Source organism: Balaenoptera physalus (assembly GCF_965194825.1).
Source record: "Balaenoptera physalus genome assembly, chromosome: 13".
In the NCBI taxonomy this organism is placed as follows: Eukaryota; Metazoa; Chordata; class Mammalia; order Artiodactyla; family Balaenopteridae; genus Balaenoptera; species Balaenoptera physalus.
This window is the reverse complement of record NC_138892.1, coordinates 573,809-601,581: the sequence shown is the minus strand read 5'-3', so window position 1 is coordinate 601,581 and position 27,773 is coordinate 573,809. Positions and strand designations below refer to the sequence as shown.

Below are 27,773 nucleotides of genomic sequence, written 5' to 3'. Positions count from 1 at the left end.
GCCCGGTAGAGAGAGGCACAAGTGGGGCGGGCAGCACCTTTATTCCAGCCCAGGCACCCGCCACGCCACACAGGCCTCAGGCGTCCTGGTAGTAGTTGTTGAAGTTGATGCGCAGCAGGAAGTCCTCCAGGTGGGGCTGGTAGCCGCGGTTCACCAGCTTGCTCACCACTGGAGGGAGGGGGGTCCGTGAGCAGCTCAGCCCCGCCCCCGCCCCACCTGCCCCTGCCCGGCCCAGGGGAGGGGTCACCTTTGAAGAGGAAGTGGGAGTAGTACTTGAAGGTGCTGTAGGACTGTTGCATGAGGGCGAAGCTGGGGTGCTCGGGGCCGCGGGGGCCGCTGGCCGGGCCCCAGGGCTGGGAGATGAGCTGGCTGCGGAACTTGAGGACCAGGCTGAAGATGCTGTGGATGATGTTCATGACGGGCGCCGCCTTCTCTGTCAGCAGACCCCTGGGGGAGCGAGACGGGGGCTGCGGTGAGCGCGCCCGACCCGGGGGACGCGGCCCCGGCCCCGCGCCTCACCTGAAGACAGCCTTGTGCAGGTACTCGGCATGGGCACGCTGGATCTCCTCTAGGTCGCCCACCGAGGCCAGCCTGGCCTGGAACTCACACCAGGTGACATGCAGGATCTGGTTGGCGATGTAGCCCTGGATGACCTTCACAAAGTGCTGCATCTCGTGCTTGAACAGCTGCAGCTGGCGGAACTGCACCGAGCCGGCCGCGTGGCTCACCCGTGCTGCGGGGGGGATGGGGTGGGGGGGGTGTTGAGCTACGGCCACGGGCTGAGGGGACACCGGGGCCCTGCGAGGCTCACCTGTGCGCTTGAGGTGGAAGCAGACATCCTTGAGTGTCCACATCATGAGCTTCAACTGCAACAGGAAGGAGAAAATGCCGCTGTACCTGCTCAAGCAGCCCTCGGTGACCACGATGTTGAGGGGCCAGTCAACCTGCCAGGGAAGCCGACTTAGCACGTCCTGCGTCCCGGGACCATCCCCCACCCATCTGCACAAGGGGGCCCTACTCACCTTGTACCTGAGCTCCAGGCAGCTCAGCACGTCCGGGGCATTGGGGGCAAACGTCTCGGGCAGGAACTTGAGGGCGAAGGAGAGGTTGGCGGCGTGCGGGGTGTCGCCGTGCAGGCTGTACTGCAGGGCCTTGCTCAGCACGGAGTTGAGCACCAGCGGGCTGAGGAGCTCCCCAGGTGTCTGTCCCGCCCCGAGCTGCAGCAGCAGGGCACAGGTGTCCCAAGGTGTCCCGAGGCCTCCGGACCCCCTCCCGCAGCCCCACCTGGGGCTCACCTTCTCAAAGAGCAGGTCGCTGAGGGACTGCGCAAACTCCCCGTCCTCCATCAGCAGGAAGTGCCGCAGCGCCTCGAAGTGCGCCCCGAGGTGCAGCTCCACGAAGAAGTAGTCAACCGCGGCCTTGTTCACCAGGGAGACGCTGGCAGGAGGGGCCTGGCGTCACTGGCCGGCAAGGCAGGGAGGGCCGGGCAGGAGGGCTGGGCGGGGCGGGCCAGGCGGGCACTCACTGGGCAGCCAGCGGGGCCGTGATGGAGTGCTTCATGAGCACGGGCAGTGGCAGCAGCTCGCTCAGCTGCACCGCGCTCTCGTCCGCGTCTGACTGGGCCCCGGGGTCCTCGGGGAGGGCGAAAGCTCGGGGAAGCCCATGGTGCAGGAGGCGGGCGACGGGAGGCTCTGCTGCAGGGGTGACACGGACCACGGTCCCGCACCACGGACACGCCGGCCAGGCTCCCTCCCACCACGGCCAGCCCACTCACACATGGCCTCGTAGCTGTCCGGGTACTGCTCCAGGCAATACTGCCCCGCCAGGCCCGCCAAGTAGGCCTGCTCCCTGTCCCAGCGCTGGGCCGCCTCCTCGCCAGGGCCTGGGCTGCTCCGGGTGTCCACGCCCTCCTGAGACAACCCAGCCTCAAGGAACCCGCCTGTTCCCCTCGTGTGGAAGAGGATGGACGGGGCGGGGGGAATCCCCCACGTGCTGCCCAGTCCCAGGACGGAGCCCTCACTGCCCACGACAGGCCAGGTGGGGGCAGCGGGCCCACCAGCAGCACACGCTCCCCCGACTCCCGATCCCCAACCCCTGACCACGTCTGCCCTGACCTGTGAGCTCGGAGGGCCACTTGGAGAGAGATCCTGGGAGTCCCCACTCGCCCCCGAGCCTGAGCGAAACAAACGGGGTAGGAGGGGGCATCAGGGCCCAGCACCTGCCGCAGGGCAGCGCCCCACCAAGTCCCCAGGGCAGCCAGCTTCTCACCCGCCCTCCCTCCGCCCCCCCTGGGCTCACAGACGCCCCCCATCACAGGACAGCCCTGGGGGCCCCACTGACCTGGCTCCTCAGGGATACCATCTTCCAGAGCAGCGGGTGCAGCCTCCGCAGACAGCAAGGCCTGCAGGCCGCTCTCCTCCCCACGGCCAGAGCCAGGTCCAGCCACTTGCGCACCGGAGCCGCCTGAGGCCGTCTCTGCAGGCAGCCGTGGCTCCTGTTCCCGGGCAGGGCTCTGGGCTCCCAAGTTGAGGCCTGACTGGGACCCATGGTCAGGGGGCGCCCAGGGGGGCCCAGGCACGTTGGGCTCGGCTTCCCCTGAGAGCACCCCCAGCATCACACTGGACTGAGACACGTGTCCGTGGACGTTCCACCGTGGCCGGGAGGGGGCCACATCCCACACGTTCTCCCCCACCCTGATGCTGGCATCAGACACGTGTCCGTGGACGTTCCACCGTGGCCGGGAGGGGGCCACATCCCACACGTTCTCCCCCACCCTGATGCTGGCATCAGACACGTGTCCGTGGACGTTCCACCGTGGCCGGGAGGGGGCCACATCCCACACGTGCTCCCCCACCCTGATGCTGGCATCAGACACGTGTCCGTGGACGTTCCACCGTGGCCGGGAGGGGGCCACATCCCACACGTTCTCCCCCACCCTGATGCTGGCATCAGACACGTGTCCGTGGACGTTCCACCGTGGCCGGGAGGGGGCCACATCCCACACGTGCTCCCCCACCCTGATGCTGGCATCAGACACGTGTCCGTGGACGTTCCACCGTGGCCGGGAGGGGGCCACATCCCACACGTTCTCCCCCACCCTGATGCTGGCATCAGACACGTGTCCGTGGACGTTCCACCGTGGCCGGGAGGGGGCCACATCCCACACGTTCTCCCCCACCCTGATGCTGGCATCAGACACGTGTCCGTGGACGTTCCACCGTGGCCGGGAGGGGGCCACATCCCACACGTTCTCCCCCACCCTGATGCTGGCATCAGACACGTGTCCGTGGACGTTCCACCGTGGCCGGGAGAGAGCCATTCCAGAAGCATAACCCTCTGTGGGAACACCAGGCTCTGCCACTTGCCCACAGAGCTGCCCCGTGGCCTGGCTGCTCTCCTCCTGGCGGGAGGGGTGCTGGGGGGGGTGCGCGTGAGGCAGAGCCACCCGCCCATCTGGGACACACGTGTCCGGCTGCACGTGAGTGTCCTCCCGCAGCTGCTGCCCCTCACTGCCCAAGCTGCCTCCTGCAGTCTGGAGGGCCCCTGGGGAAGCGGGGGCGGCCACAGCCGGCCTCAGGATGGTTCTGAAATCGTACTCCTGTGGCCCGGAGGGCCCCGTGTCCGCTGCTGCGGACGGAGCCAGGGGAGGCAGGTCCGAGCCGATGGTCTGCAGCGCCTCGTCCAGGACGGGGGCCGCGCTGGTGAGCACAGGCTGCTCAGCCCCCTGGGCCGCGGGCAGGAAGTCTTGGATGCTGAGGCCCACAGAGAACGGCCCCGGCTCCTCCGCCTGCTCTGACGGCGGGCCTGCGCCTGGCCCTGAGCCGCAGGCACCCGCTGCTGGAGACTCGAGGGGCTGCGGCGTCAGCACGCTCTGCCTGTCGGGGCCGTCGCGGGCAGCCTCGTGCTGCTCCTCACACCCAGAATTGCAGCTGCCGCCTCCGTCTGGAAGCTCAGGGCCCAGAAAGGAAGCCTGAAACACAAGTGCGCGTTGATCCCTCCCATTATCTGGCTCTGTCCCCCAAGTTCAGTTCTGCAACCAGCACCAAAACCCACGCTAGGGGGGCAGTGGGGACACAGGCCAGGCACGGGGCAGCCAGCTCCGAGCCCCACCCTACATGCCCTGGATCCTGCCCCGGCCCCTCGCCCGGGAGCGGGCACTCACCTGGGAGCGGGCACCCGGGAGGACGGCCAGCGGCTCCAGGGGCTTCCCCTCAGCCATGTCTTCCAGCAGCTCCTGAAATTCAACCAGCAGGATGTGCGGCGGCAGCCGTGGGGGTGGAAGCCACAGCCCCACGGCCCGCGCCTGTCGGGCACCGCGATGCGGCGGGGCTCACGCAGCACTTGGCTCGCAGCCCGGCTGGCGCCCGGCACCACCTGTGTCGTCTGAGGGCAGCATGGCCTCTCCCGGTCACGACCCTTCTGAGCATGTGATGAGAGCCTTACTCATCCTCCTCCAGCGGGCACACGGGAAGGTCTGCATGCGACCTCAGGGGCTTCTGAGGCCCCCGGGGACCGGGAAAGAGCTCCCGGGTGAACGGCAGCGCTACCTGAACGCGTCTCTGATCTTCCAAGAGAAACCGAAGCCGAGCGCCAGCCAATCTGTGCCTCCGGACCGTCCACAGCGCCTTCTGCTCCCGCCGAGCTGCCTCTGCGGACAGCTGGCTGTAACGATCCACCAGCGCCTGCCTGGAGCCACCGACAGGGGACTGGTCACCACGGGCACCCCACCGTCCAGCCAGTGCCCCGTGGGCTGGATGCTCTCCGTGGCAGAGGCCCCCGATGGGCAGGCCACACGCCCAGCGCCTTCCCCGGCCAGGCAGCTGCTTCCGCAACACCTGCAGGGGCCTCGCTGGGCAGGTCTTTCTGGCCCCCAGACGAGGAGCCCCCAGCGGGCAGGCCCAGTGAATTCACTCTGCTGAGTGAACACCAGAATGAGCGCCTACACAGCCTGGGGCAGAGGGACTGGCGAGGGGCCGGGGGCTGCCCAGGCCCTCTAGGAGGTAAGGCCTCGCTTCCTCAGCCGCATAAAAGGCAACTTCCCGTTCCGCTGAAGCAAACCCCAGAGAACTGATTGTTAATGCAAAAGGGTACACAGGGTGCAGTGTAAACATTTTATTTGCTTAATTCAAAGCTGGCCTGGCATGTCAACACCCAACGATTTTGATCCTCTCGCCATCAGGAAACTGGTTTCAAACCTGGACCGGCCATTTTTAATTCGGTTGCCACAGGCCAGGGACACGGCCTCTACACCTAGTTTCCTCCTCGTGTAAACAGGTGAATAACATCTACTCACATGCGCACACACACACGTGTGTACACACAAGACAGCACGGAGGCACGTGCACTCATCACTTGCTGGCTCCGTCACAGCTCCATAAACCATCCCCAAGGTCAGGACAACTGAGACCCCGAGACGATGAGTAGGAAGGGACAGCCCCTCCCACAAAGGTCCCCCCTTCGAGATGCCAGCTCTGCTGCCAGCTTATGGGAAATGCAGGGGAGGGCGGGACAAGCTGACGGCACAGCAAGAGACAGACTCTCAGGTACTGTGCTGGAGAAATTCCTGTCTCTCTGTCAAACTGCTAACAGGTTTAAGAATAAATTAGAAGAACAGGAGCTGTTTAACTTAAAAGAAACAAAGAGACAGAGAGGCGACAGGAACACAGTGTGTGGACCGATCCTGAATCCCAATCCACACAAACCGACCGCAAGAAGACGTTCTGAGTTCAGACCACTACTCTTCCAGCCTGAACGTACACCTGAAAGGTTTCAAAATAAAAGGTAAAGGGCCATCACAGAGATCAAATGAGCCACGGTGTCCCCGCGGTGCCCTCGTCCCAGGGAGGCCGACCCGGAGTGGCCCCTGCGCCCGCGGCCGCCTACCTGGCCTTCCTCTCCAGCTGCTCCTCCAGGGCCTTCAGCCTCCTCTGCCGGTCCCGGAGCTCGCGGGCGTAGCTGAAGTCATCATCCAGCTCCTCCTGCCTGGCCACCCGGCGGCGCTGCACAACACCCCCCGGCGGCCCCAATGGTGAGGCCGACTTCCCGAGCCTGTGCCACCCCCAGGCCAACCCCACTCACCTCCCGGTCCTTCACAAACTGCTCCTTCAGCCTCTGAAACTGCTCTCGCTTCTGGGCATCTAAGGCCATCCGCTCAGACAGCTGCCGATCTGCGACGAGAGAGTAAGGGGCACGTTATGAGCAGCCCCAGCAGGCAGCCCCCCAACACAGAGGGGGACCCGAGCCACACGCACCGCTGAGCGCGCTCAGGACCCTGGACGCAGCTTCCCGGGCCTGGACAATTAATTCTTGTTTTGCAATTTCCATTCGTAATTCCTGAAAAAGACCACCAGTGATTGATGCATCTAATCCTCCCTCCCGTGCCCCTGGGACGGCCTGGGAGAGGGGTCCGCTCAGACCCCGGGTGGGCTCCGGGGGCACGGTGCCCGCCCCACACAGTGGTGAGGCTGGTTCCCAGGCAGTCGACACACTCTCCCAGAGCAATCTGGGGCCAAGGCCCCAGGCCTGTATGCCCACCCTGAAGGGGACGGGCTTCCCTGCAGGGACGGAGGGCCAGGCCAGGGCGCTCCAGTGGGGTATACAGCCTCCTGCACCTCCAGCGCTCCCCGCCACCCCACCACTTGTTCTCTGGGGTCTGCCCGGCCCACATCTCCCCGCTGCCCACCAGGTGCCAGGCCAGGAAGGACTTTCCATCAAACCCCTCCCCAGTCCACAGGAGGCGCACAGCTTGGGCCCCAGTACACGTGCCCCTCCTGAGCAGGAGGGGAGCCCACTGTCCAGCCCACCCTGGGAGGAGAGAGGAGCGGGAGGCGCAAGGCCAGGCCCGTGGCCCAAGGTGCCCCCTCACCTTCTCCTCCTTGCTGATGGAGCTGTGGCGCGCCACCCTCTCCATCCGGCCCACGTAGATGGCACAGTCCTTCTCGATGTCCTTCAGCTCCTCGAGGGAGAATATCACCGAGATGCGAGGGACGGGGACATCGGAGCAGCAGAGGTAATGCTGCCGAGGAGGGAGGACCTGCCATGAGCCCAGAGGCACTCAGACCCACACCCCTCTCTGCCTCCCTGTTTCTGGCGACCCACGCGGACAGCCTGCTTCCCCAGAGACGCTGCACTCCTCACTGACATCCTCCACGGCTCCGGGACGTCACAGGCTGGGTGGGCTTCCGCCCAGGCCAAGGCTGCCCTGTGGCAGAAGCCAGGTCTGGCTCCCACAAGTAACACTTCAGAAGAAGCCGCCAAGAGCCGGACACACCCACACGCACTTCCTAAGGTCAGCTCAGACGGGACTGCCCCAGCCGCCAGCCCTCTCCCCAGGGCCCAGCCCACCATGTAGTCCCGCCCTCCCCAGAGCCCCACCTCCCCGCAGCCAACCTCTAGGCTGCTCCTGGGGGCTCACCAATATGGGTCTCCTCCCCTGCATGGGCCGCTCCCACCCAGCCCTGAGCGTGTCCTGGCCGCTCCAGTCTGGTCTCAGCCCTGCACTCAGCCGGCTGCTGCCCCCTGATCCGGCCTGCACCCGGCGTTTCCACTGCCAGGAACCCCCAGGTCCACACACCTGGCCAGCCTGCTCAGACATCAGACAGCGCCTCCAGGCAGAGGCTGCCGGTCCACACCCCACCAGGTGACCACTGCCACCTGGCCATCTTCCACAGAGCCTCAGCCGCATGGAGCACAGCCAAGCCCTGTGACGCCTGCACACGACTCCCTGGGTCCACCTTCCTGGCGACGCAGCCCACCCCTGTCCTGCCGGGGCAGCTTCCAATGCGGAGGGCGGGGGGAGGAGCCCACTGCCTCCTTGGCCTCTGAAATGCCCTCAGCTCTCCTCCCGTCTGTGAACAAGTGCCCAGAAACTCAACTGAAGCTGAGCTCGTGAAACTCTCAAGGGAAACTGAGGGAGAGGTCACCACGACCCCTGGTCCAACACAGCTGACCCAGAGCTCAGGACAGATGGCCAGGCCTCAGGGGGCCGGGGCTGGCAGGCGACAGGCGGGCAGCGTGCTGCAGGTGGCGCGCGCCAGCCCCCCTCCTCACCCGGGGGCAGCAGAGCTTCAGCAGGTTGATGGTCTTCCCGCAGACGTACACGTCGTGGGCAACGTGCCTCAGGAACACGGGGACGCAGTCCTCCACCTCTTTGGAGATGAGCACGTAGCCGTGGGTCCAGTAAAACTTATCTACGTGAGGGACGGGACAGCCGGGTCTGCGTCCCACCACGGCCCTGGCCCACCTGAGGGTGCGGGGCCCCAGCCGGCCACCACCTACCTCTGAAGCCCAAGTACTCATGGTTCACCTGGATCATGAACTCGCCGTAGACGTCTCTGAAGACCCCACTGTACACCCAGTCGTGGATGAACCTGCCAGGGCGGGTGGGCCGGTGGTGAGGCGGGTGGCACCCACGGGGGTAGAGAGCTGCGCCCCGGAGCCCACAGTCCGAACCCCCCATCCCGCCCTCCCCGCGCCGCCCCGATCTCTGATCCCCGCGCCGAGCAGGCGCCCCGAGCCCGTGCGGCCCCCACCGCGTGTAGGGCTCGCAGCTGGTCTTCAGCAGGGACAGCAGGACTGGGTAGTGTTCGTTGCTGCAGTTATCCAGGGCCTCCTGGTACAGGTAGGAGAGCAGCCTCACCCCCTGCGGGCGGCAAGGCGAGGGCTCAGCGCACATGGCACAGGCAGCAGGCAGGGAGCCCTGCCCGTCCCCCGGCGCCGGCCAGGCCCGCACCCAGCAGGAACCCAGACTCACAGTGGGGAACGCAGCCCCAGGCGCTCCGCCCCCAGCGCCCAGGAGTCCAGTGCCGACACCGCAGAGCTCAGCCAGGTACCTGGACACACAGGCCGGTGAGACCAGGGGAGCAGAACACGTCCCAGGCCCTCCTCTGCCTGTCCAGATGGTCTGGCTTTAAAACCACCTGCACCTCAAGGACCTCAGGTGTGAGCCTCCTGCCGGGCCCCTCCCAGGGCGCCCCACGCATCTCCACCTCCTTCCCAGGTCTGGCCAAGACTGAATTCCCCTGAGTCCACCACCCTTCCCCAAACCTGCCACTCTCCCGCCTCCCCCAGGCTGCCACCTCCTCTGCCCTGGATGGCTGCCAAGTCCCCCTCGGGGCCCTCGCCCCCGACACCCCGCTTCAGGCCGTGCTCCACACGGCAGCGTGGCCCCCGACAGCACCCTCCAGACGCCCCCAGGCTCCCATCTCCAGCCCCGGGACCTCCACACTCTTTCCCCTCTGCCTGCAAGAACTCCTCTCCCACTGAACCCCTCAGCCCGCCCCAGCCCCCCACTCTGCCTTCTCCAGGTGGCACCTGCCAGCGGGCCTCAGCCTGGCGTTTACTAACTGGCTCCTGGGTGCCAGGGGCCGGGTCTGTCTGTAGGCACCCTGTGTGCCTGTCAGGCAGAAGCCCCCGATCCTGGGCAGGGCCCGCGTGGTGGGCTGCCAACAGACAGCACCCAGCACCTCGTGAACTCAGCTGGGTCAAGGGGCTGTCCAGACGCCCGCCAGGAGGGCTGTTTTCATGGCTGCCCACCACCCAGCAAGCCCCACACCTGCCCCTGTCCAGCTACCAGGCTGCCGTGCTGAGGCTCACCTGAGCTGCCGGCCCAGTTTCTTGAAGAGAAAGCCGATGGTGAGGAGGCTCAGGGTGGGCGGGGTGGAGAGCACACAAGCCCGGTAGTACTGCAGGTACCTCCTCAGGCCGCTGGTGAAGGCCTGCAGGGCAGGGGGCAGGGGGCAGGGGGCTGGGAGGAGGGCGGCCGGGCGCTGGGGCACTGCCACCAAGCTCAGAACCGGAGCGTGAGCCGGTGCAGGCAAAAGGCAGGGCTTCCACCCCCAGTCCTGGGGCTCCGTGCTCCAAGGAACGGGCATCTGTGGGTCACGTGCAGACACCCAGCCTGGCCGGGAGCCCGAGGCCACTGCAAATCCTGTCCCCGCAGCCAGGGCCAGCTGCACCGGGAAATCGGACCCTGCGGATCCCAAGCAGCTGGGCTCTGCGCACAGACGCCAGCCCTCAGAGGGTCTCTGGCTGCTCAGACCACTGGGGTCTCAAGGACACACGTGTCCTGGGCAGCACCACAGCAGCACGGCCCCAGCTCAGCTCACGCCGTTCCAGGAGGTCTGCGTGGAACACTCCAGAACAAACGTCAGGCACCCACCAGCAAGGAGACGGCCGTCCCGCCCTCACACCCCAGAGAGCCGACACAGCAGTCCTGTCTTGGTTTCCTTCCGCCCTCCCAGCCCTGTGGGACCCGTCCTAGAACCTGAGTCTCATCACGTCACCCCAGCAACCCCGCCGCGGCGCCCGCGCCCTTCTCTCAGTCTGGATGCCCCTCCCACGCAGCTGCCCCCGCTGTCCTGGGGGCTGTGGCCCGCGAATGGGCCAAAGACAAGGCTTTCAAGAGGACCTGGTTCAGCCCCACGCCAGGGACCCAGTGGGGAACAGGCAGCATGGGCCCCCCACACACCGCCTGGCCTGCCCCCGGGGCCCCCAGCACTGGCCACACCTGCCTCACACTCTCTCGTGGCCCCAACACGTCTGCCCCAGGCTTCCAGTGAAGTGACGGGCCAGGTAAGGCGTAATCGCCGGCCACCCCACTCCTGGCGGGTAACTGACGGGTTTTGGACGTCACCGAGGAGAACACTGTTTGTGCTCAGAGGCCCTGGTGCAGGACCTGCGGACGGCTCTCAGGCACGCCTGCAGCAGCGTGAGGCGGGGCCGTACCTGGAACACGAGGCCCTCGCTGCACGAGGCGTCCAGCACAGGCTGCAGAGAGAAGTGGCTCAGGCGCGCGTAGTGGGTCCCGCACTCGGCCACCTCCGAGAGGAGGCCGCTGACGCTCTCGGGGGACGCTCCTGAGACGTGGACGCCCTGCTTCACCGTGAAGGCCGGAGCTGGCTGCGCAGGACAGAGGGGAGGTCACTGGGGCCGGGTATCCAGAGCCCCACGTGGTGCTGCATCCCATTCCAGCCCTGCACCCAACCACAGCGCTGCCCACAGCGCCCCCAAGACCAGGTGCCCCGACCCAGACACACACAGGAGAGGGCGCAGGAGGCAGAAGGCCTTCCAAGCTACCTGAGGAGGGCACACAAACACCTGCTTGGGGCTGAGGCTGTAAGAAAGTGCTTGCCGTTAGATCTGGCAATTCAACTCCCAGGCACCTGTCCCAAGGAAATAATGGAAAAGGCACACAGATATCTGCCATGGCATGCTCCCCACAATATGGCTGACAACCGCAGAGCACGGCAACGACCTAAGAGAGGGCTGACTGCAACCAAACTCGTGGGATGCAGTGAAAGCAGTGTGAACAGGAAAACGTACAGCTGCAGGTACCTGCATTAACAAGAAGGCGGTCTCAAATAAATACCCACACCGTACACCTTAATGAAGCAGACAAAGAGCAAATGAAACCCAAAGCTAACAGAAGAAGAGAAACAATAAAAAAGGGAATAGAGGGGCTTCCCTGGTGGTGCAGTGGTTAAGAATCAGCCTGCCAGTGCAGGGGACACGCGTCGAGCTCTGGTCCGGGAAGATCCCACGTGCTGTGGAGCTACTGAGCCTGCGCACCACAAATACCGTGCTCCGCAACGAGAGAAGCCACCGCAATAAGAAGCCCACGCACCACAACGAAGAGTAGCCCCCGATCGCCACAACTAGAGGAAGCCTGCACACAGCAACAAAGACCCAACGCGGCCTTAAATTAATTAATTAATTAATTGATTGATTGATTGAAAAAAAAAAATAGGCTGGGACCAGCACAACACCTCCCAACAAGTTAAGATGGTAACTGTTGACGTCATGTGAATTTTATAATTTAAAGAAAATAAAATCAACAAAAACCCAAAAATGAAAAGTCCAACACCATATGGCTTCACTGGTAAATCCTACCAAACAATTAAAGAACTACCACCAGTTATTCTTAAACTCTTCCAAAAATTAAAGAGGAGGGAACACTTCCTAATTCTAAGAGGCCAGTATTGCCCTGATGCCAAAGCAAGATAAAGACATTACAAGGAAAAGACTACAGGCCAACATCCCTTATGAACACAGGTGCAAAAATCCTTGATAAAATATTAACAAACTGAATCTATCAGCATGTTAAAGGACCATACACCATGACCACGTGGGTTTTATCTCAGGAATGCAAGGGTAGTTCAACATACAAAAATCAATGTAGGGACTTCCCTGGTGGTGCAGTGGTTAAGAATCCCCCTGCCAATGCAGGGGACACAGGTTTGATCCCTGGTCCGGGAAGATCCCACATGCCGCAGAGCAATTAAGCCCGTGCGCCATAACTACTGAGCCTGCACTCTAGAGCCCGCGAGCCACAACTACTGAGCCCGCATGCCACAACTACTGAAGCCCGCGTGCCTAGAGCCCATGCTCCGCAGCAAGAGAAGCCACTGCAATGAGAAGCACGCACACCGCAATGAAGAGTAGCCCCCGGCTTTCCACAGCTAGAGAAAGCCCACACACAGCAATGAAGACCCAAGGTAGCCAAAAATAAATAAATGAATAAATTTATTTTTAAAAAATCAATGTAACACACCACATTAACAGAACGAAGGAAAAAATTATATATGATCATCTCAGCTGATGCAAAAAAAACTGACAAAACTCAATACTTTTTCATGATAAAAACACTCAGTAAACTAGGAAAAGAATGGAACTTTCTCAACAGGATAAAGGTCACGTGTGAAAAACCCACAACTCCCATGACACTCAGTGGTGAAAGACTGAAAGCTTTTCCCCTAGGATAAGGAACAAGGCAAGGATGCCTGTTTCACCACTTCTGTTCAACATAATACTGGAAGTCCCAGCCAGAGCAATTAGGTAAGAAGAAGAAAATTTAATATCCATATTGGAAAGGAAGAAGAAAATTATCTGTCTGCAGATGACATGATCTTATACACAGAAAACACTAAAGAATCTACAAAACACCTGTTAGAACTAATAAACGAATTCAGCAAAGTTCCAGGATATGAAATCAACATACAAAAATCAGTTGTATTTCTATACACTTGCAACGAACAATCCAAAAAAAGGAAACTAAGAAAACAATTCCATTTACAAATGTAATATAAGAATAAAATACTTAAGAGATAAATTTAACTGAGAAGGCAAAAGACTTGTTACAGTGAAAACTAGAAAACATTGCTGAAAGAAATTAAAGACCTAAATAAATGCGAAGACATCCGATGTTCATGGACTGGAATGTCTAATAATGTTAGGATAATAATACACCCAAGGAATTCCCTGGCTGTCCAGTGGTTAAGACTCAGCACTTCCACTGCAGGGGGCACGGGTTCAATCCCTGGTCAGGGAACTAAGATCCCACATGCTGTGCGGTGTGGCCAAAAAAAAATAATAATAATAATACACCCAAATCGATCTATGGATTCAATGCAATCCCTATCAATATCCCAATGGTGTTTTTAGCAGAAATAGGAAAAACCATCTTAAAATTCATAGTGGTATTGCAAGGGACCCTGAATAACCACAACAATCTTAAAAAAAACTCACACCTCCCAAGGTCAAAACTTCCTACAAAGTTACAGTAATCAAAACAGTGTAGAACTTGGGGAGTTCCCTGCTACCTTAGTGGTTAGGACTCGGCACTTTCACTGCCATGGGCCGGGTTCAATCCCTGGTCAGGGAACTGAGATCCCACAAGCTGTGCGGCACGGCACCCCAAAAAAACAAAACAGTGTAGTACTGACATTAGGACAGACATGAAGACCAGTGGAACAGAACAGAGTCCAAAAATAAACACTCACATATATGGTCAATTAATGCATAAGGATATCAAGACCATACAATGGGGAAAGAACAGTCTTTTCAACAAATGGTGCTCAGTAAACAGAACATCCACGTGCAAAAGATTTGAGTTGGACCCTCCCCCTGCACCATATACAAAATTAACTCAAAATAGATCAAATACCTAAACTTAAAAGCTAAAACAATAAACTCTTGGAAGGAAACATAGAGACCTTGAATTTGGTGATTTCTTAAATATGACACCAAAGGTACAGGCAACGAAAGAAAGAAAATAAATAAACTGAACTTCATCAAAATTAAAAACTTCTGTACTTCAAAGGATACTATCAAGAGAGTGAAAAAACAACCTACAGAATGGGAGAAAATATTTGCAAATCATATATCTGATAAGGGATTAATATCCAGAATGTATAAAGAACTCCTACAGCTCAACGGCCCAATTCAAAAATGGGCAAAGGACATGTGAGAACACAGTAAGAAGGCAACTGTCTGAAAGCCAAGGAGAAAGGCCTCAGGAGAAACTAATTCTGCAAGCACCTTAACCTTGTACCTCCAGCATCCAAAACTATGGGAAAATACATTTCCGGTCTCTAAACCCCCCCCCCCCAAAAAAGAAAGGCAAAGGACTAGAATAAACATTTCTTCAAAAAAGATATACCCGTGAAAAATTGCTCAGGACTTCCCTGGTGGGGCAGTGGTTAAGAATCCACCTGCCAATGCAGGGGACATGGGTTGGAGCCCTGGTCCAGGAAGATCCCACATGCCACAGAGCAAAGAAGCCCATGCGCCACAACTACTGAGTCTGTGTGCCACAACTACTGAAGCCCATGCGCCTAGAGCCCATGCTCCACAACAAAAGAAGCCACCGCAACGAGAAACCCGTGCATCGCAACGAAGAGTAGCCCCGCTCGCCGCAACTAGAGAAGGCCTGCGCACAGCAACGAAGACCCAACGCAGCCAAGACTTAATTAATTAATTAATTAAAAACAAAAAGGGAAAAAAATCTTAAAAAAAATAAATGCTCAGCATCATTAGTCATGATGGAAATGCAAATCTAAACTACAATGAGATACCACTTCACACCCACTGGGATGGCTATTATTTACCAAAAAAGGGGTGGGGGGATAACAAGTATTGGTAAGGATGCAGAAAAACTGGAACCCCAGGACACTGCTGGAGCGAGTGTAAAAGGGTGCAGCCATGGTGGAAAATAATCTGTTGGTTCCTCAGAAAGTTAAACATAGAATTACTGTATGACCCAGCAATTCCACTCCTAGGAATATATCCAAATGAACTAAAAGCCGGGATTCAAACAGATTCTTGTGCACCCATGTTCACACAGCACTATTCACAACAGCCAAAAGGTGAAATCCACACAAGTGTCCATCAACTTGATGAATGGATAGCAAAATGTGGTCTATATATGCATGGAATACTTTTCAGCCTTAAAAAAGGAAGGAAATTCTGACACTGGTTACAACATGAATGAACTTTGAGAACATTATGCTGAATGAAATAAGTCAGACACAAAAGGACAAACACTGTATGATTCCATTCATATGAGGAAAATCAGAGAGACAGGAAGTAGAAAGGTGGGTGCCATGGGCTGGGGGAGGGGGAAATGGGGAGTCAGTGTTTAACGAGGACAGAGTTTCAGTTTGGGAAGATGAAAAATTTTGGAAATAGTGGGATGATTACAACAACATTGTGAATGTAATTAATGCTACTGAATAGTACACTTAATAGTGGGTAAGACGGTAAATTTTAAGTTACGTCTGTTTTACCACAATTTAAAAAGGGTAGAGAGGATTGATTCCACTCCATAGAGAAGGACCATTCACACAACAGAACACTATGAGGCCATGAACACGGAGTCTGGAACAGCATCCCAGAGGGCACCCCAGCGCCAGCACCAGCACCCACACCAGCACCAGGACCGCCTGGAGCCGGCTGGAGCGTGTCTGAGCCAAGCCCAGGATGTGCTTCTAGCACACGCTCCACCTGAGAACAGCCCTGGGAAGTACACTGAAGACAGAGACCGGGCACAGGACAAAAGAAGCAGTTGCAGAACAACACATACGAAAGGCTTCATTCTCGTAAACATGTCTTTTGTTCAGTAAACACCCAGCAAGAGGCAAAGGCTGGATAAAGTGCAGCGACTGCCCAGCTGAGCCAGGCCCCCCGCGGCCAGGAGAGAGCGACAGGGAAGGCTCAGAGGGCCCCCCAACCCCAGCACTTCTCGAGGATCTGCGGAAACGGGTACATTTCTCTTCTTTCACTGATGGCAAGAAACATCTTTTACTCAGTTTTTAAAAGGATGTTAATAAATTAATACTTTTTAGAACTGAAACGAGAAGACGATCACCAGGCAGGAGGCCAAGTCGGCTTCCCGACCACATGCCACCCTGGACTCTGTGGCCGCTGCCCCACCCTCCCCCAGCGCCCAGGTGTGTCGCGTGTGAGCGTGTCCTTACCTGGCAGAGGGAAAACGTGGCGGACACGACCCCAATCAGGATGTTGAGCGCGTCCTTCACCAGCTCGCACTCCTTCACCAGGACGGGCTGCGGGGCCTGCAGGAGGCCCCCGCCCAGCACCTGCAGTCCCGCTTGGCAGAGCCGGCAGGACCTGTCGAAGGCGGCCCTTCCGGCCTCGGTGAGGTAGGGCTCCTCTCGGTGGCCAGGCGGGCTGTGGGGGACAGAGGGGGGCAGCGAGCGGACGTGAACAGAAGGCGGGACAAACAGCGGTTCAAGAGCATAAAACGTCTAAGACCAGGTGTGACTCCCCACGGCCCCAGTCCCCCAGCAGCGTGTGGCAGGCAGTCAGACAGCGCCGCGCAGAAAGGGTCCAGCAGCAGCAGCAAATGCCCGCACCGCCCAGCGCCTCCGGGCACACGGCGGTCCTCCGGCTGACCACTCGCTCGCGATGGCCTCTACGTGGGAAACAACACCCAAGCTCGGAGCAGAACATTAACAACAGCGCACGTGTCCATCGCCAGAGGAGTGGATAAAGACGTGATCCGTCCACACGAGGGAACTGTTATCCAGCCTTAAAAAGAAAGGAAATTCTGACACAACGTGTCAGATACTACAACATGGAGGAACGCTGAGGGCGTGACGCTAAGTGATACAAGCCAGTCACGAGAGAACAAGTACTGAGTGACCCCGCTCCTGTGGGGTCCCTGAAGTAGTCACACCACAGAGACAGAAAGGAGAAGCGTGGGGGCCAGAGGCTGGGGGAGGGGGAGTGAGTGTGTAATGGGGACCGAGTCTCAGTTTGGGAGGATGAAAAAGTTCTGGAGACGGATGGTGGTGATGGTCACACCACATGAATGTCCTTAATGCCACTGAACCGTACACTTAAAAAGGGTTAAGATGTTAAATTTTATGTTACGGGCATTTTATCACCCTCCCCCCAGAAAAGCACAAAGAACGTACAGAGCAAAAAGTCTCCTGCAATTCCAGGAGAAATCAGGGGGGCTGGGTCTCACAGAGGGTGGCTCTGGGCACACGTCCACCCCTGAGGTCTTTGCCTATGGGGGTCCTGTAGGAAGTTCAGGAACTACCAGTGTCTGCCCAGCCCAGTCACACTGTTCAAAAAAGGCCAAAAAGACAGTATCACTTCTTAAATATTCCTTTGGAAACCATCAACCCCTACTGAAAGTATGAAAGAATCGTTTTTTAAAGTCCACTGGAAAAAGTAATTTCTTAATAAAAGGAGCCCAGGAAAAATCTCAGAACTTGTTAAAACCAAAAATGCTTTTTAACGAACACTGCACCATAATGCGCTCCTTCCCTCATCGAGCAAGTGTCTGAGAGCAGCGGCCAGAGCAGGACGAGCCCAGTCCTGTCCTCACGGGGCAGGTGCAGGTGCGCAGACACAAGCTACGAGGAGGCGCGACTCACCGCCCAGGACACGGTCCCGGTGGGAAGGCCCTGGGAGCAAGGCCACGCTGGAGCAGCGCCCCTGGCGGAGGGAGCGGCCTGCGTGAAAGCCCAGAGACAGGAAGGGAAAGGGGCCAGGTGCTGGGGGCTCAGTGTGGGGAGGGCGAGGGCAGGGGCCGGCGGTCCACAGTCCAGATGGGGAGGCCGTGAGGCGTGGCAGGGGAAGGGGCGGCGCACCTCTGATCTCCATCCCTGGAAAGTGGTGCTGGCCGAGCGGAGGACAGCTGAGTGGGCAGGAGAAACGGGCAGGCCGGTCCTGAGTGCCCCGATCAGCAGGTGGGGCCCAGCCGGGCCACGACACCAGCCCACACTCCCTCGGGGCAGGAAGAGCTCGAGGAAAGGAGGAGACTCGGAGCTCCAGGGTCCTTCCGAACGGCCCTCCAGGGGTCCCCGGGGGGGGTGCATGTGCTGCGGGCGCCATCCCACCGCGCACTCGAGTGCTAGGCTCCTGCCCACCCTTCCAGGGTCAACTCCCGACCCCTGTGGCCACACGAGCCTTTCGGTGGCTCAGAGCTGAGGGAGGGGAGCCCGTGAAGGAAAACAAACTCACGCCTGTCCCCACAGAGAACCTGGCCCTTAACACCAGTGAAACCACTTCCCCAGAGAGGGCGACAGACGCAGAGGACCCCCGGGAGCAGGGAGACCGACGCTGGCTCACAGGCTGAAGCGCAGGGGCGGGGGCGCTCTGGGGGCTCTCAAGGCCAGGGCAGAGTTCACAGTCCAGGGGCTGCAGGTGGGCAGGGAGCCTCCACTGCCCGCTCGTCAGAGCCCCGGCAGGAAACCAGCAGGCGGCTGGGATTTCGCTGCAACGAGTTCCCAAGATTCTCCAAATGAACCTGAGTGACAGGCCTCAGGGGTTGGGGCACCGGGTTATGACGGAGCAGGCAGTGGAAGAGCCTGGGGGGAGTGAGCTCAGGCCGTGCCCAGCCGCGAGGCGGCCGGGCGTCTCCTGCGGGAGCGCGGGGCACAGGCCACCGCGCTGGCTGCCGTCCTCCTGGAAGGGACACCGCGAGGTACTCCTCACGCTGGAGCTGTGGGGTCAGCTCTGCTTTCGGGGGACACTGAGGAGATTAGGCGCATTCAGAAAAAGGGACGAGGATGCTGACCAGCTGAGCAACCACGTCTCCTGAACAGTGACCTGCAAAACTGAGCCTAGAAAAGTGGGAACTGCTCAATGAAACAGCGCTAGCGAAGATTTACAAAAGAAAGTAGTAGCTGCTTGATGGCCAGTGTTTAGACTTGTGAGGGGTGAGCAAACAGCGGAGTGATTAGATTTGCTTTGTACACACAAGACAGGGTGAAGACTTAACAGGAAGTCACAGGGCAGAGAAGCCCCTCAAAGACAAGACAACCACCAAAACCGACGGTGCTTGGGGAAGCAGGAAGCTGGCCCTGCCTGGAGGAATCCACGTGGGGGAAGATGACCACGCCAGGAAAGCTACCCCAGCAGGAGCAGGGCCCACACAACATCCCCGAGTGCGTGCTCCTCCTTGGGAGACCCTGCAGGAGCCGAGGCTGCACCAGAAGACACTCGGCTCCCTGTGAACCCCACCTCTCTCACTCAGTGCTCCCCAAACCGGCATCCCACAGAAATGCCGCAGATGAGATGCAACAAGAGTATCCCATGACCAAACATTTGGGAAATGTGTCCTCTACCCCCGCTCTGGGAGGTTGCGAGACACCAGCACACTACAGACTGAGAGGTCCTGTGTGCAGAGGCCGTGGACGGGAAGAGCACCAATCAGGGAAACACTGCGATGACCGAACTTCTCACCAGAGAGGACCACCCTCAGTCGTTCTAGATGTGAAGAACGTTCCCTCGTCAGCACCCCATGCCCGGCACTGACCACACAGCCTGCCAGGCCGCCCTCAGACACCTCGGACTGGGAGCCACCGTGGCCAGGATGTAACTCAGTTGCCAACTGACCACTCGGACTGCAAAGTGTGATGTGCAGAAGTTACTGGTTCAGTGGGAACCTCCATAGGCCCAAGAGCCCTTTCCCCCTGCACTTCTCTCAACCCCTAGGGTGCAGACAACTTGTACACAGCTTGACTGAAACTTCCAAGTTCCGAATCCCAACCACCTGGGCTCTCCGAGTAAAGGCCAGGAGAGGGGGGAGGGCACTGTGCATTTTAAGGCAAAGCTCACGAACCATCCAACTTGCTCCCAGCACCTCCGCTTGCTGGCCTCGTAGGTGAGTACAGCGTCCCACAGGTCAATGTCTGGAGTCACGCCCGGCTCAGACTGGGAATCAGGAGTCAGATTGGATGCTGATTGGAACCCTTCATCTTCCGACTGATCCACGCTCGAAGGGACCTGGAGGCCAAGGGAAAAGGACATTTCACCTGGACGTGGTGTCTAGATTTCACCCGAGTGGGATGACAGTTCCAGGGACGCTTCCATTTACACTATGGGAAAGACCCGACAGAACGCTTCTTCTATTTTTCTCAAGCACGTAAGTAGTACACCATGTTTTCACCCCTAGGGAATCACTTAAGGAATTAAACTAATTCATTACCAATTCTCAATTTCACACAACACAGGCTTGTTGAGGCTCACGAGCCTCAAAATAACTTACAATGACATTTTTCACAAGATGTCTCTGATCTGGAAATCCCATTTTGGGGAACCCAGCATAAAAAAATCATATAGACACAGAAAAACTCACGTCCGCCAAGATGTCTGCTATAGCATTATGGTTGAAAACAATCTAAGTGCCTCACAGTAAGGGAATAACTGAACGATGACAGAGCACCCTTTCAGCAAAACTGCAAAATGCAAAGGCAAACGGCAATTTACTTAATAACGGAAAAATCCCACCTTACCGAGAAAAAAAGCATATAACACTGCACGAACAGCACGGACAAATGTTTTTTGCCACCTACGGCTACTGAACACTTGAAACGCAGGGAAGAACCGGATTTATTTCATCTTCATGAACTTGAATTTAAACATCAACTCGACAACAGAAGTGACTGAACACTAAATACAAGAGGAAAGCGGCACGTGGCCGGGGGCTGCGCGGGAGGGAGGTGGGGTGGGGGTCCGCACCGGCAGCCCCGCCCCACGGCTCAGCCGCCAGTGCCCCGGACTCCAGCTGTCCTCCCTTTGCCCCGATGGAAGGAAGGTCAAACGAGGCCCTTCCCAAGCCCGGGGAGCCGGAGGCAGGAAGCAAACACTCTACCTTGATGGCCAGTCCGGAGAGGTCTGCGCTGTCCGGCACCGGGGGCAGGTCCAGGCGGACGTCCAGGTCGGCCGTGCGGCTGTGCACCAGGGCTCCGAAGAGCGAGACACGGGTGTCCCTCTCAAACCTGTCCCCGCAGGGGTCGCCATACGAGAAGAGCCCGACGGCGGGCAGGCCGGTGCCCGGCGCCGCCTCCATCACCTGCAGCGTCTTCCGGACCAGGTCCCGACAGAAATACTCCTCTCCGGAGATGAGCGACCGCACGTCCGCCTCCAACCCGCTCAGGTCGGCGCAGTCGTAGCCGCCGTAGGGAACGTCTCTCCCGACGGGCCGGCTGTGCAAGAAGAAGTCCCGCCGGCGCCGCAGCATGCGCGGGGGCCCGCTGCCCGCCAGCCGCACCAGCAGGTCCAGCACGGATCCCAGCTCCGCCAGCGGCCGGCGATGCGCGGCCTCCAGCTCCTCCACCAACTCCTCCAGGCGGTCGGCCTCGGCACCCAGGCCGCTCACTCGCAAGTCGAAGGACAGCATGAGGATCCTGTTTTTCACCGGGAGTCTCGGGAGGCCGGGCTGCAGCCTGCGGGTCTCATCTTGAAAGAGGCTCGTGAACAGAACGTTGTAGGCCACCCTCTTGAGGCTCTGCTTGGCCTTCTTGCGGCTCCCGCGGCGCTGGCCATAGTGAGCCTTCGCGGCCGGCAGGAGGGCCTCGCACAGGTCGTCCACCAGCTGGGGGACGCTGGCCATGCCCCCTCCTCACGCCGGGCCCTCGAGCGCGGCCTGGCTCGCCTTCTCGGGGCCTCGGAGAGGGGACGGCCGGCAGAGGCACCGCCGAGGACGGAGCGTGGGCCAGGCCCACGCGCCCGCTTGCCCGCCGGGTCCCCTCACTCTGGGGACAGCGCGCGGTCCCAGCTCCCGACACCGCGTCACCACCACGCGACCGGCTACACAGCCGGAGCAAGCGCACCGGAACTGCGTCACCCGGGAGGCGGGCGGCCCGCGCGGAGGGGGCGGAGCCTGGAGGCCGCCTACCAAGGGCACTTCCGGCCTGGAGCCTCGTTCCCACGGGTGGGGAAACTGGGGCCGTAATCAACTGAGTTAACTAAATCGGGCTCAATAAGGGAGACGGAGTCAGACTTTCGCTTAACCGACGTTTACTGATTGGGCGGGGAGGGAGCGAGGGAGGGGCCATCCGTGCAGAGGCGGGTCGCCGGAGGGGGGAGTCTGCGCTGGGGCGGGGGATACAGGGCCCCTGAACCAGTGTCCCGGGCAGCCCCGTAGCCTAGCCCTCAGGAAAGAGGCCTCGCGCAGAAGTGTGCTGGTGAATGGTTAACAACAGGCTCTTGGGGGACTAGTTGGTGGTGTCTTTTCCGGGGTGTGAATACTCCCACCCTGGCCGATTTCAAGCTACCAGGTCACAGCACTCAAGGAGGAGCTGGGAAGAGGTGCACAACTGCTTGACGCGGCTATGAGCTGGTTCAGGGCAGCACCCCACTCCCCAGGACGTGAGCCCGTCCCGCCACAGAGCTCTAAGGCAGCTGTCGCCCAAGGCCCCAAGCATTCAGCCTGAGCCTGGCCCCCCAGCCTCACTGGCCACCTGCAGCATCTTCCACCGTGGCTCCAGCTGCCCTCTCAGCTGCATCAGGGCCTGCACTTCCTCTGGGGAGGCCATGGAGAAGGGACCCAGGCTAGGGGCTGCCGCTCCATGCAACACCCTGGCCAGGACCACCGCGAGCTGGGGTGTGGATTCCTGAGTCAGCAGCAGAGGTGGAAGCAGTGAGTTGCTGGTTTCTCCTCACCTCCCACCCGACAGCAGGTCCACCCCGCCCAACTCACCTCATCCACAAGGACCAAGACTCGGCCCCCTGCTGGGCCCCGAAGCAGCGCAGCCAGGAGTGCAGCTTGGGGGTCCCGCAGGCCATGGGCGGGCCCCAGCGCCACCAGCACCAGGTCAGGCTGGAAGCTGTAGGCCAGGGGCAGCACCAGGGCCAGGACACAGCTCAGAAACCCTCCAGTCGTCTATGGGAGGGACAGCAGCATAGCCCAACCCCTCATCCAGGGAACACCCCTCCAGCTGGCTCAGGCCACCCCACTTCCCAATCTCAGGTGGGCAGACACACCCACAGTCCCCCCCAGGAAGGGCAAGTGAAGGCCAGGGGTCTGGCCCTCATGCCGACGCCAGTGAGCAGCAGCTGCCCTGCCCTGTGACACCACCACTCACCCCTGGCAGTGGCACAGAGACGTGGAACATGGACAGGGCAGCTGCCTCCTTGCCCCCAATATTCAGCCATAGATTCCTCCTTCCAGGGGAGAGCAAGCATATGGATACATGAGCTTGTGTGTGAGACGCCGCCCACTGTCCAGAGCCCGGACAGAAGAAGGACAGCTCAGGGGGCAGCGGTGCTAAGACAGCTGACCCTCTGTGCTGGAGACCCTCCTGGCATTGCTCCCAGGGGCCCTTCTGCCAAACTCCAGCTGCGGGACGCCCCACCCACCTGTCACCCCTGGGGATCCAGGGTGATGTGCCCACCCACCTACTTGCAGAACCGGACATACACATGACCTGAGAGTCATACCCATCATCCGTGAGATCTGGGGGCCGATCCAGCTGTCCCACAGCCAGACAAAGCAGCCTGGAGGAAGAGTTGGCTCCTGGATAAGCTGCACTCACCCCGCCTGGAGCCCATTCCCAGAGCCATTGCCACGTGGCCAGCCAGGGCAGGGGGTGCCCATGGGCCCTGCCTCGTAGCCTCAGACCAGCCATGTGAGGCTTACCTCTGGGCTCCGTGGGACAGGCCACACCGAATGGCAACATCCAGGGTGGCAGCTGCAGCAGAGGCTGGGGTGACTGCAATGCCACTGCTCACCTGTGGAGTGGATAACAGGTGTAGAGGGTAACTCCCAAACCACATAAACAGACCCATCTGTCCCTTCTTTTGGCTCGTGTCTACATGGCTGTCACCTGTGCACTCTGAGGTCAAATTGCTCCATTTCTGAAAATAAGATGCATAAAACTATAAATCATCCCCTTCACTTGTCTACCAAAGAGCATTTCGTTGAGGGAACTGAGGGGGGTGTTCCTGAACCCTGTCCCTGGGGGCTGTTTTGGGAAGGGTCCTGGGCACAAGGCACAAGGCAATGCTCATGTCCACATGGTTCTGTACCACCCAGACCTCCCCTAGACAGGCCACCTGTCGCAGGCAGGTCCTGGGCCCTGCCCCTGACTCCATGGCCACCCCCCAGCCCCTCCCCAGTGCCCCTACCTGCCCATCCAAGATCCTGTCCAAGAGGTACAGGACCTTCCCGAGTGCAGTGAGGGCCCTGTCCTGGGCCAGGGCCTCATGTGGCCTGTGGTGGACAAACCAGAAGAGCACGACACAAAATGACACACAGACCACAGATGAGTCACACAGGCACACGTGCAGACATGGTCCTGGGCTTCTCCCCAGGCCCACCCTGCCCACCTGGCCCACCTGGCCCAGGCCTGCGTCTCCTCCTGTGGGGCTGACCTCTCCTCACAGAGGACATCAGAGGGCAGGGCCAGGGCAGCATCTGGCGCAGTCAAGGCAACAGCTGTGCGTACAGGGGGCGTGGGATTGAGGCGCAGCTGGTCCAGGAGGGAGCTCAGGGCAGCCACGTCCTGGGTCGCTGCTGCCTTGAATTCGGGCCCCCCAGGCAGCAGCAGAGGCGAGGGCCTCCCCTCTGGGGAGCGGGGGCTGGGACTCAGTACAGGGGCCACACCTAGGGGGTGATTCAGTGTCACAGCCACTGCATGAGAGCCTGAGGCGCCATCCCGAGAGCCTGAGGCACCATCCCGACCCGGGCCACGCTGACCTTGCTGCTGGAGGCTCATCCAGTGAGGGGCCTGGGCTACCCGGACGCTCTGGATGGACTCCAGGGCGCTGCGAGGAGAAGCAGGATCAGTGAGGCCGGGCCTCCCACCCCTGGCCCTTCCCACCCTCCTCCGTCCTGCCCCTCGCACCTGGCATGCGGCACCATGGGCCCCGACAGGGGCGGGGCAGGGTCGCCCAGCAGCGCTTGCACCATCATGCACACGGACTGCGAGAGTGACTCCAGGTGGTAGCCACCCTGGGATGAGGAGGGGGCAGAGACACGAAGGGCAGGGGTGTCAGGGTCCCAGGCAGGACGCCCTGCCCCACGAGGCAGGACCCCTCCAACCACCTCTCAGCCTCCGGCCCACGCACCCTCCCAGCTCGCCACAATCACCTCCAGCACAGCGCAGACCCGGCCACCAGCCAGCATCTGCAGCAGCTGCGTGAGGTGGGCAAAGCACTCTGGCGTGGCCTGCATCTGCCCCTGCAACCAGAGCCAGGTGTGATGAGGACCTGGCCCCAGGACTCCAGAAGCCCTCCCCAGCCAGGCCAGGCCCTCACCTCGGGATCCCCGATGGCTGAGTCAAATCCCGCGGAGACTAGGACCAGCTCAGGGTTGAACTGCAGGCAGGGCCCGGTGGGGAGAGGCAGAAAAGAAGCTGGAGCTGAGGCGGAGGGGAGGCCCCTCCAGAGAGACCCTCCTCACCCCAGGGGCTCTGTTCCACTCTGGGCACCGCATCGCCCCCACCCCCTGCCACTGAGACCACCTCCACCCCCCACACGGTCACCTCAAAGGCCACGGGCAGCAGCACATGCAGGAAGGCGGCCACGTAGTCAGCATTTCCCATCCCGACCTGTGGCCAAGGGGCATCAGTGCTGGCCCTGCCAGGGAGGACGGCAGGGTCCTCACCCCTGGGGCCCGGGCTCTGGGGGGGATCCTGGCACGACGCCCTGGGCTTGCACTCGGTGGAGGGGGGAATGTGGGCAGGGGGAGGGGCTCTGGGTGGGGGGCCCGGGGTGAGGGGCAAGCACCTGGTTCCAGGGCAGGTTGACAGTGAAGCCAAGGCCCGGGCCCTGCCCAACAGCGTCTGCATCTGACTCTCGGAGATAGGGCCAGAAGCGCCCGTGCTCATAGCGGTGCCAGGAGAAATAAAGGACACTGCGACAGTCAGCCGGGGCCAGAGGGCAGGCCCCTCAGCCCCAGGGCTCCTTGCAGAAGCCTAACCCCACCCCACCGAGCACACAGCCACGTCTGCTCCCTCAGACTTTCCCAGGCCGGGCTGTGCTCGTCCTGAAAAGTAGGGTCGCAGGGGGGGGTCTTGTCCCCACCCCCAGCTTACCTGGGGTCATCCTCAAAGATATACTGGATGCCCTGGCCATGGTGGACATCCCAGTCAACGATGAGGATCCTGGGGACAGACAGCTCTGGGGTCACTGAGGGCAGGGCCTCCCACCTCCAGGCCAGGAGCCAGGCCCAGGATGGGAAGGAGCTGGGTAGGGTCCCTCAAAGGCCCCCTCCACAGCCTTCCCCTCTGGCCTGGGCCTCACCCTGCAGCCAGACTGGCACAAACCTGTGCAGCCCGTGCTGCCGCTGGGCATGTTTGGCTGCTATGGCCACGTTGTTGAACACGCAGAATCCATTGGCGGCAGCCCTCTGGCTATGGTGCCCAGGAGGCCTGGGGGTGTGAGTGGGGTGTGGGGCGTGTCAGGGTCATCCTGTGTCCTCACAGGGCCACCCACAGGTCGGGGCGGCCAGGGGAGGGGGCAGCTCTCACCTCACCAGGGCGAGCCCGTTGCGCACAGCTCCCGCCAGCACTGCATCCACCAGCTGCAGCGCCGCCCCCGCGGCCAGCCGGGCACAGTGGAAGGTACTCTGCCAGGGCAGGGGTGCAGGTAAGCCCCCTGCCCACTACCCCTCACAGGCTCTACCAAGTCCTGTGCCAGGCTGCAGGGCACCAAGCACTGAGCAGAACTGGCCAGGCCAGTCCCGGGTGCCCGCAGCAGCAGCCAGCAGGGCACTGGCACACGGGAACATTGCCCGTGAACAGGCACGAGTACCCGGATGTGTGACTGTGTGGGTGGGTGTGTCCCCAGGGCACGCACCGGGTGGAAGTAGACGGCATCGTACTGTCCAGACAGGGTCTGGAGCTCCCTGGTGCCCAAGGCCTGGGTCCCCTGCAACAGGGCCACATACTCCGGGCTGCAAAGGGGCAGGCAGGCAAGGCAGGGTCACCTGGAGGAGCAGGTGGAGGAGAAACAGGGCCTGGACCCCGAGTGGGACCGCCCCCCTCATTGCTCCCTCACCCACCCATCCAACGGTGAAACTGAGGCTTTGGGGGGAGGCTTGTTTGCCAGGCACCAGCAGGCTGGGGCAGGCCCAGGTCCTGGACCGCGGCTTCAGGGGCAGGAGGCCCGCCCCAAGTCTGACCTGTGCACCAGGCCCAGTTCCGCCTCCGAGGCCTCCCGGGCTGCCAGCCGCAGACACCTTTGCTCCAGGCCACGCTGCTGCAGGCGCTCCAGGGCTGTGGTCAGGCGCTCCGGGCACTCGATCTCACACTCGGGGCTGAATGGACAGAGAGCTCAGAGTCCAGAGCAGAGCCCCTCCTCATCCCCCGTCTCTGCCTCTGCCAGGTCCCACTTACTCGTCCCAGAGCAGCCGGGCAGCTGTCATGTCCTCGTGGTACACAAGTGCGGTCCCCATGGCCTGACCGTGGTCGCTCTGGGCCACTCAGGGTGGGCAGGACCCAAACACTACCACTCACAGGCAGGTGAGTGCACTGCCCGCCCCCCTTGGCAGCCCCAGGGAGCAGCCCAACGCCTGGAGCACAGCCGGGGGCGCGGGCGCGGAGCCCGGACAGGAAGGAGGCCCCAGGCCCGGCTGGCGCCAGAGCTGGGCAGGGGTCGATAGGGTGGCTCGCGGGGCTTGGCTTCCGTCTTCCTCCAACTCGGACCTGGCATGGACCCGCCTCCGACTGCCCCAAACCCCGCCCCGATGCAGCGGGGCGGGCCGAAGACTGGGCCCCTCGGGGCTCTGCCCACGC

At 60.6% G+C, this 27,773-nt stretch overlaps 2 protein-coding genes across 18 annotated transcripts; both read right to left on the bottom strand.

Annotated features, from left to right (window-relative positions):
* Positions 1–22: 22 nt before the first annotated feature.
* On the bottom strand, positions 23–21,899 carry TUBGCP6 (tubulin gamma complex component 6). 7 transcript variants are annotated; one of them, XM_082420437.1, is made up of 25 exons: positions 20,906–21,899; positions 19,874–20,037; positions 16,254–16,464; positions 10,726–10,899; positions 9,595–9,716; positions 8,753–8,831; positions 8,532–8,641; positions 8,278–8,369; positions 8,050–8,189; positions 6,866–7,015; positions 6,252–6,333; positions 6,079–6,167; positions 5,884–5,999; positions 4,548–4,686; positions 4,163–4,234; positions 2,341–3,970; positions 2,115–2,173; positions 1,775–1,910; positions 1,526–1,694; positions 1,296–1,437; positions 1,023–1,217; positions 812–944; positions 520–733; positions 248–447; positions 23–168 (listed from the first exon to the last, which is right to left on the bottom strand). In XM_082420437.1, the coding sequence occupies exons 1-25, from the start codon at positions 21,644–21,646 to the stop codon at positions 77–79; spliced, it is 5,451 nt and encodes a 1,816-aa protein (XP_082276563.1). In that variant the 5' UTR covers positions 21,647–21,899; the 3' UTR covers positions 23–76. The 7 variants fall into 7 exon arrangements, 6 of the variants coding, with proteins under 6 accessions (XP_082276563.1, XP_082276564.1, XP_082276560.1 ...); XM_082420438.1 differs by having other exon boundaries at positions 812–866; XM_082420434.1 differs by having other exon boundaries at positions 1,775–2,173.
* Positions 21,900–22,036: 137 nt separating this feature from the next.
* HDAC10 (histone deacetylase 10) lies at positions 22,037–27,694 on the bottom strand. 11 transcript variants are annotated; one of them, XM_082420445.1, is made up of 19 exons: positions 27,375–27,692; positions 27,161–27,295; positions 26,836–26,932; positions 26,508–26,605; positions 26,304–26,408; positions 26,073–26,141; positions 25,765–25,891; positions 25,521–25,586; positions 25,294–25,353; positions 25,127–25,216; positions 24,882–24,988; positions 24,734–24,801; positions 24,373–24,601; positions 24,163–24,247; positions 23,675–23,766; positions 23,434–23,532; positions 23,121–23,199; positions 22,736–22,918; positions 22,037–22,649 (listed from the first exon to the last, which is right to left on the bottom strand). In XM_082420445.1, the coding sequence occupies exons 1-19, from the start codon at positions 27,431–27,433 to the stop codon at positions 22,461–22,463; spliced, it is 2,037 nt and encodes a 678-aa protein (XP_082276571.1). In that variant the 5' UTR covers positions 27,434–27,692; the 3' UTR covers positions 22,037–22,460. The 11 variants fall into 11 exon arrangements, 9 of the variants coding, with proteins under 9 accessions (XP_082276571.1, XP_082276576.1, XP_082276568.1 ...); XM_082420450.1 differs by having other exon boundaries at positions 24,373–24,472; XM_082420442.1 differs by having other exon boundaries at positions 24,373–24,640; positions 27,375–27,691.
* Between the last annotated feature and the right edge of the window lie 79 nt (positions 27,695–27,773).

Coding starts and splice junctions, on each gene's coding strand:
- TUBGCP6 (XM_082420434.1), bottom strand. CDS start 21,646: ATGGCCAGCGTCCCCCAGCTGGTGGACGACCTGTGCGAGGCCCTCCTG. Junction 6,334..6,865: donor CCATCAGCAAGGAGGAGAAG/GTGAGGGGGCAC, acceptor GGTCTTTTTCAG/GAATTACGAATGGAAATTGC. Junction 169..247: donor CTCCCACTTCCTCTTCAAAG/GTGACCCCTCCC, acceptor CCCTCCCTCCAG/TGGTGAGCAAGCTGGTGAAC.
- HDAC10 (XM_082420442.1), bottom strand. CDS start 27,433: ATGGGGACCGCACTTGTGTACCACGAGGACATGACAGCTGCCCGGCTG. Junction 26,606..26,835: donor ATGCCGTCTACTTCCACCCG/GTGCGTGCCCTG, acceptor CTGCCCTGGCAG/AGTACCTTCCACTGTGCCCG. Junction 24,641..24,733: donor GATGAGCCTCCAGCAGCAAG/GTCAGCGTGGCC, acceptor ATCACCCCCTAG/GTGTGGCCCCTGTACTGAGT.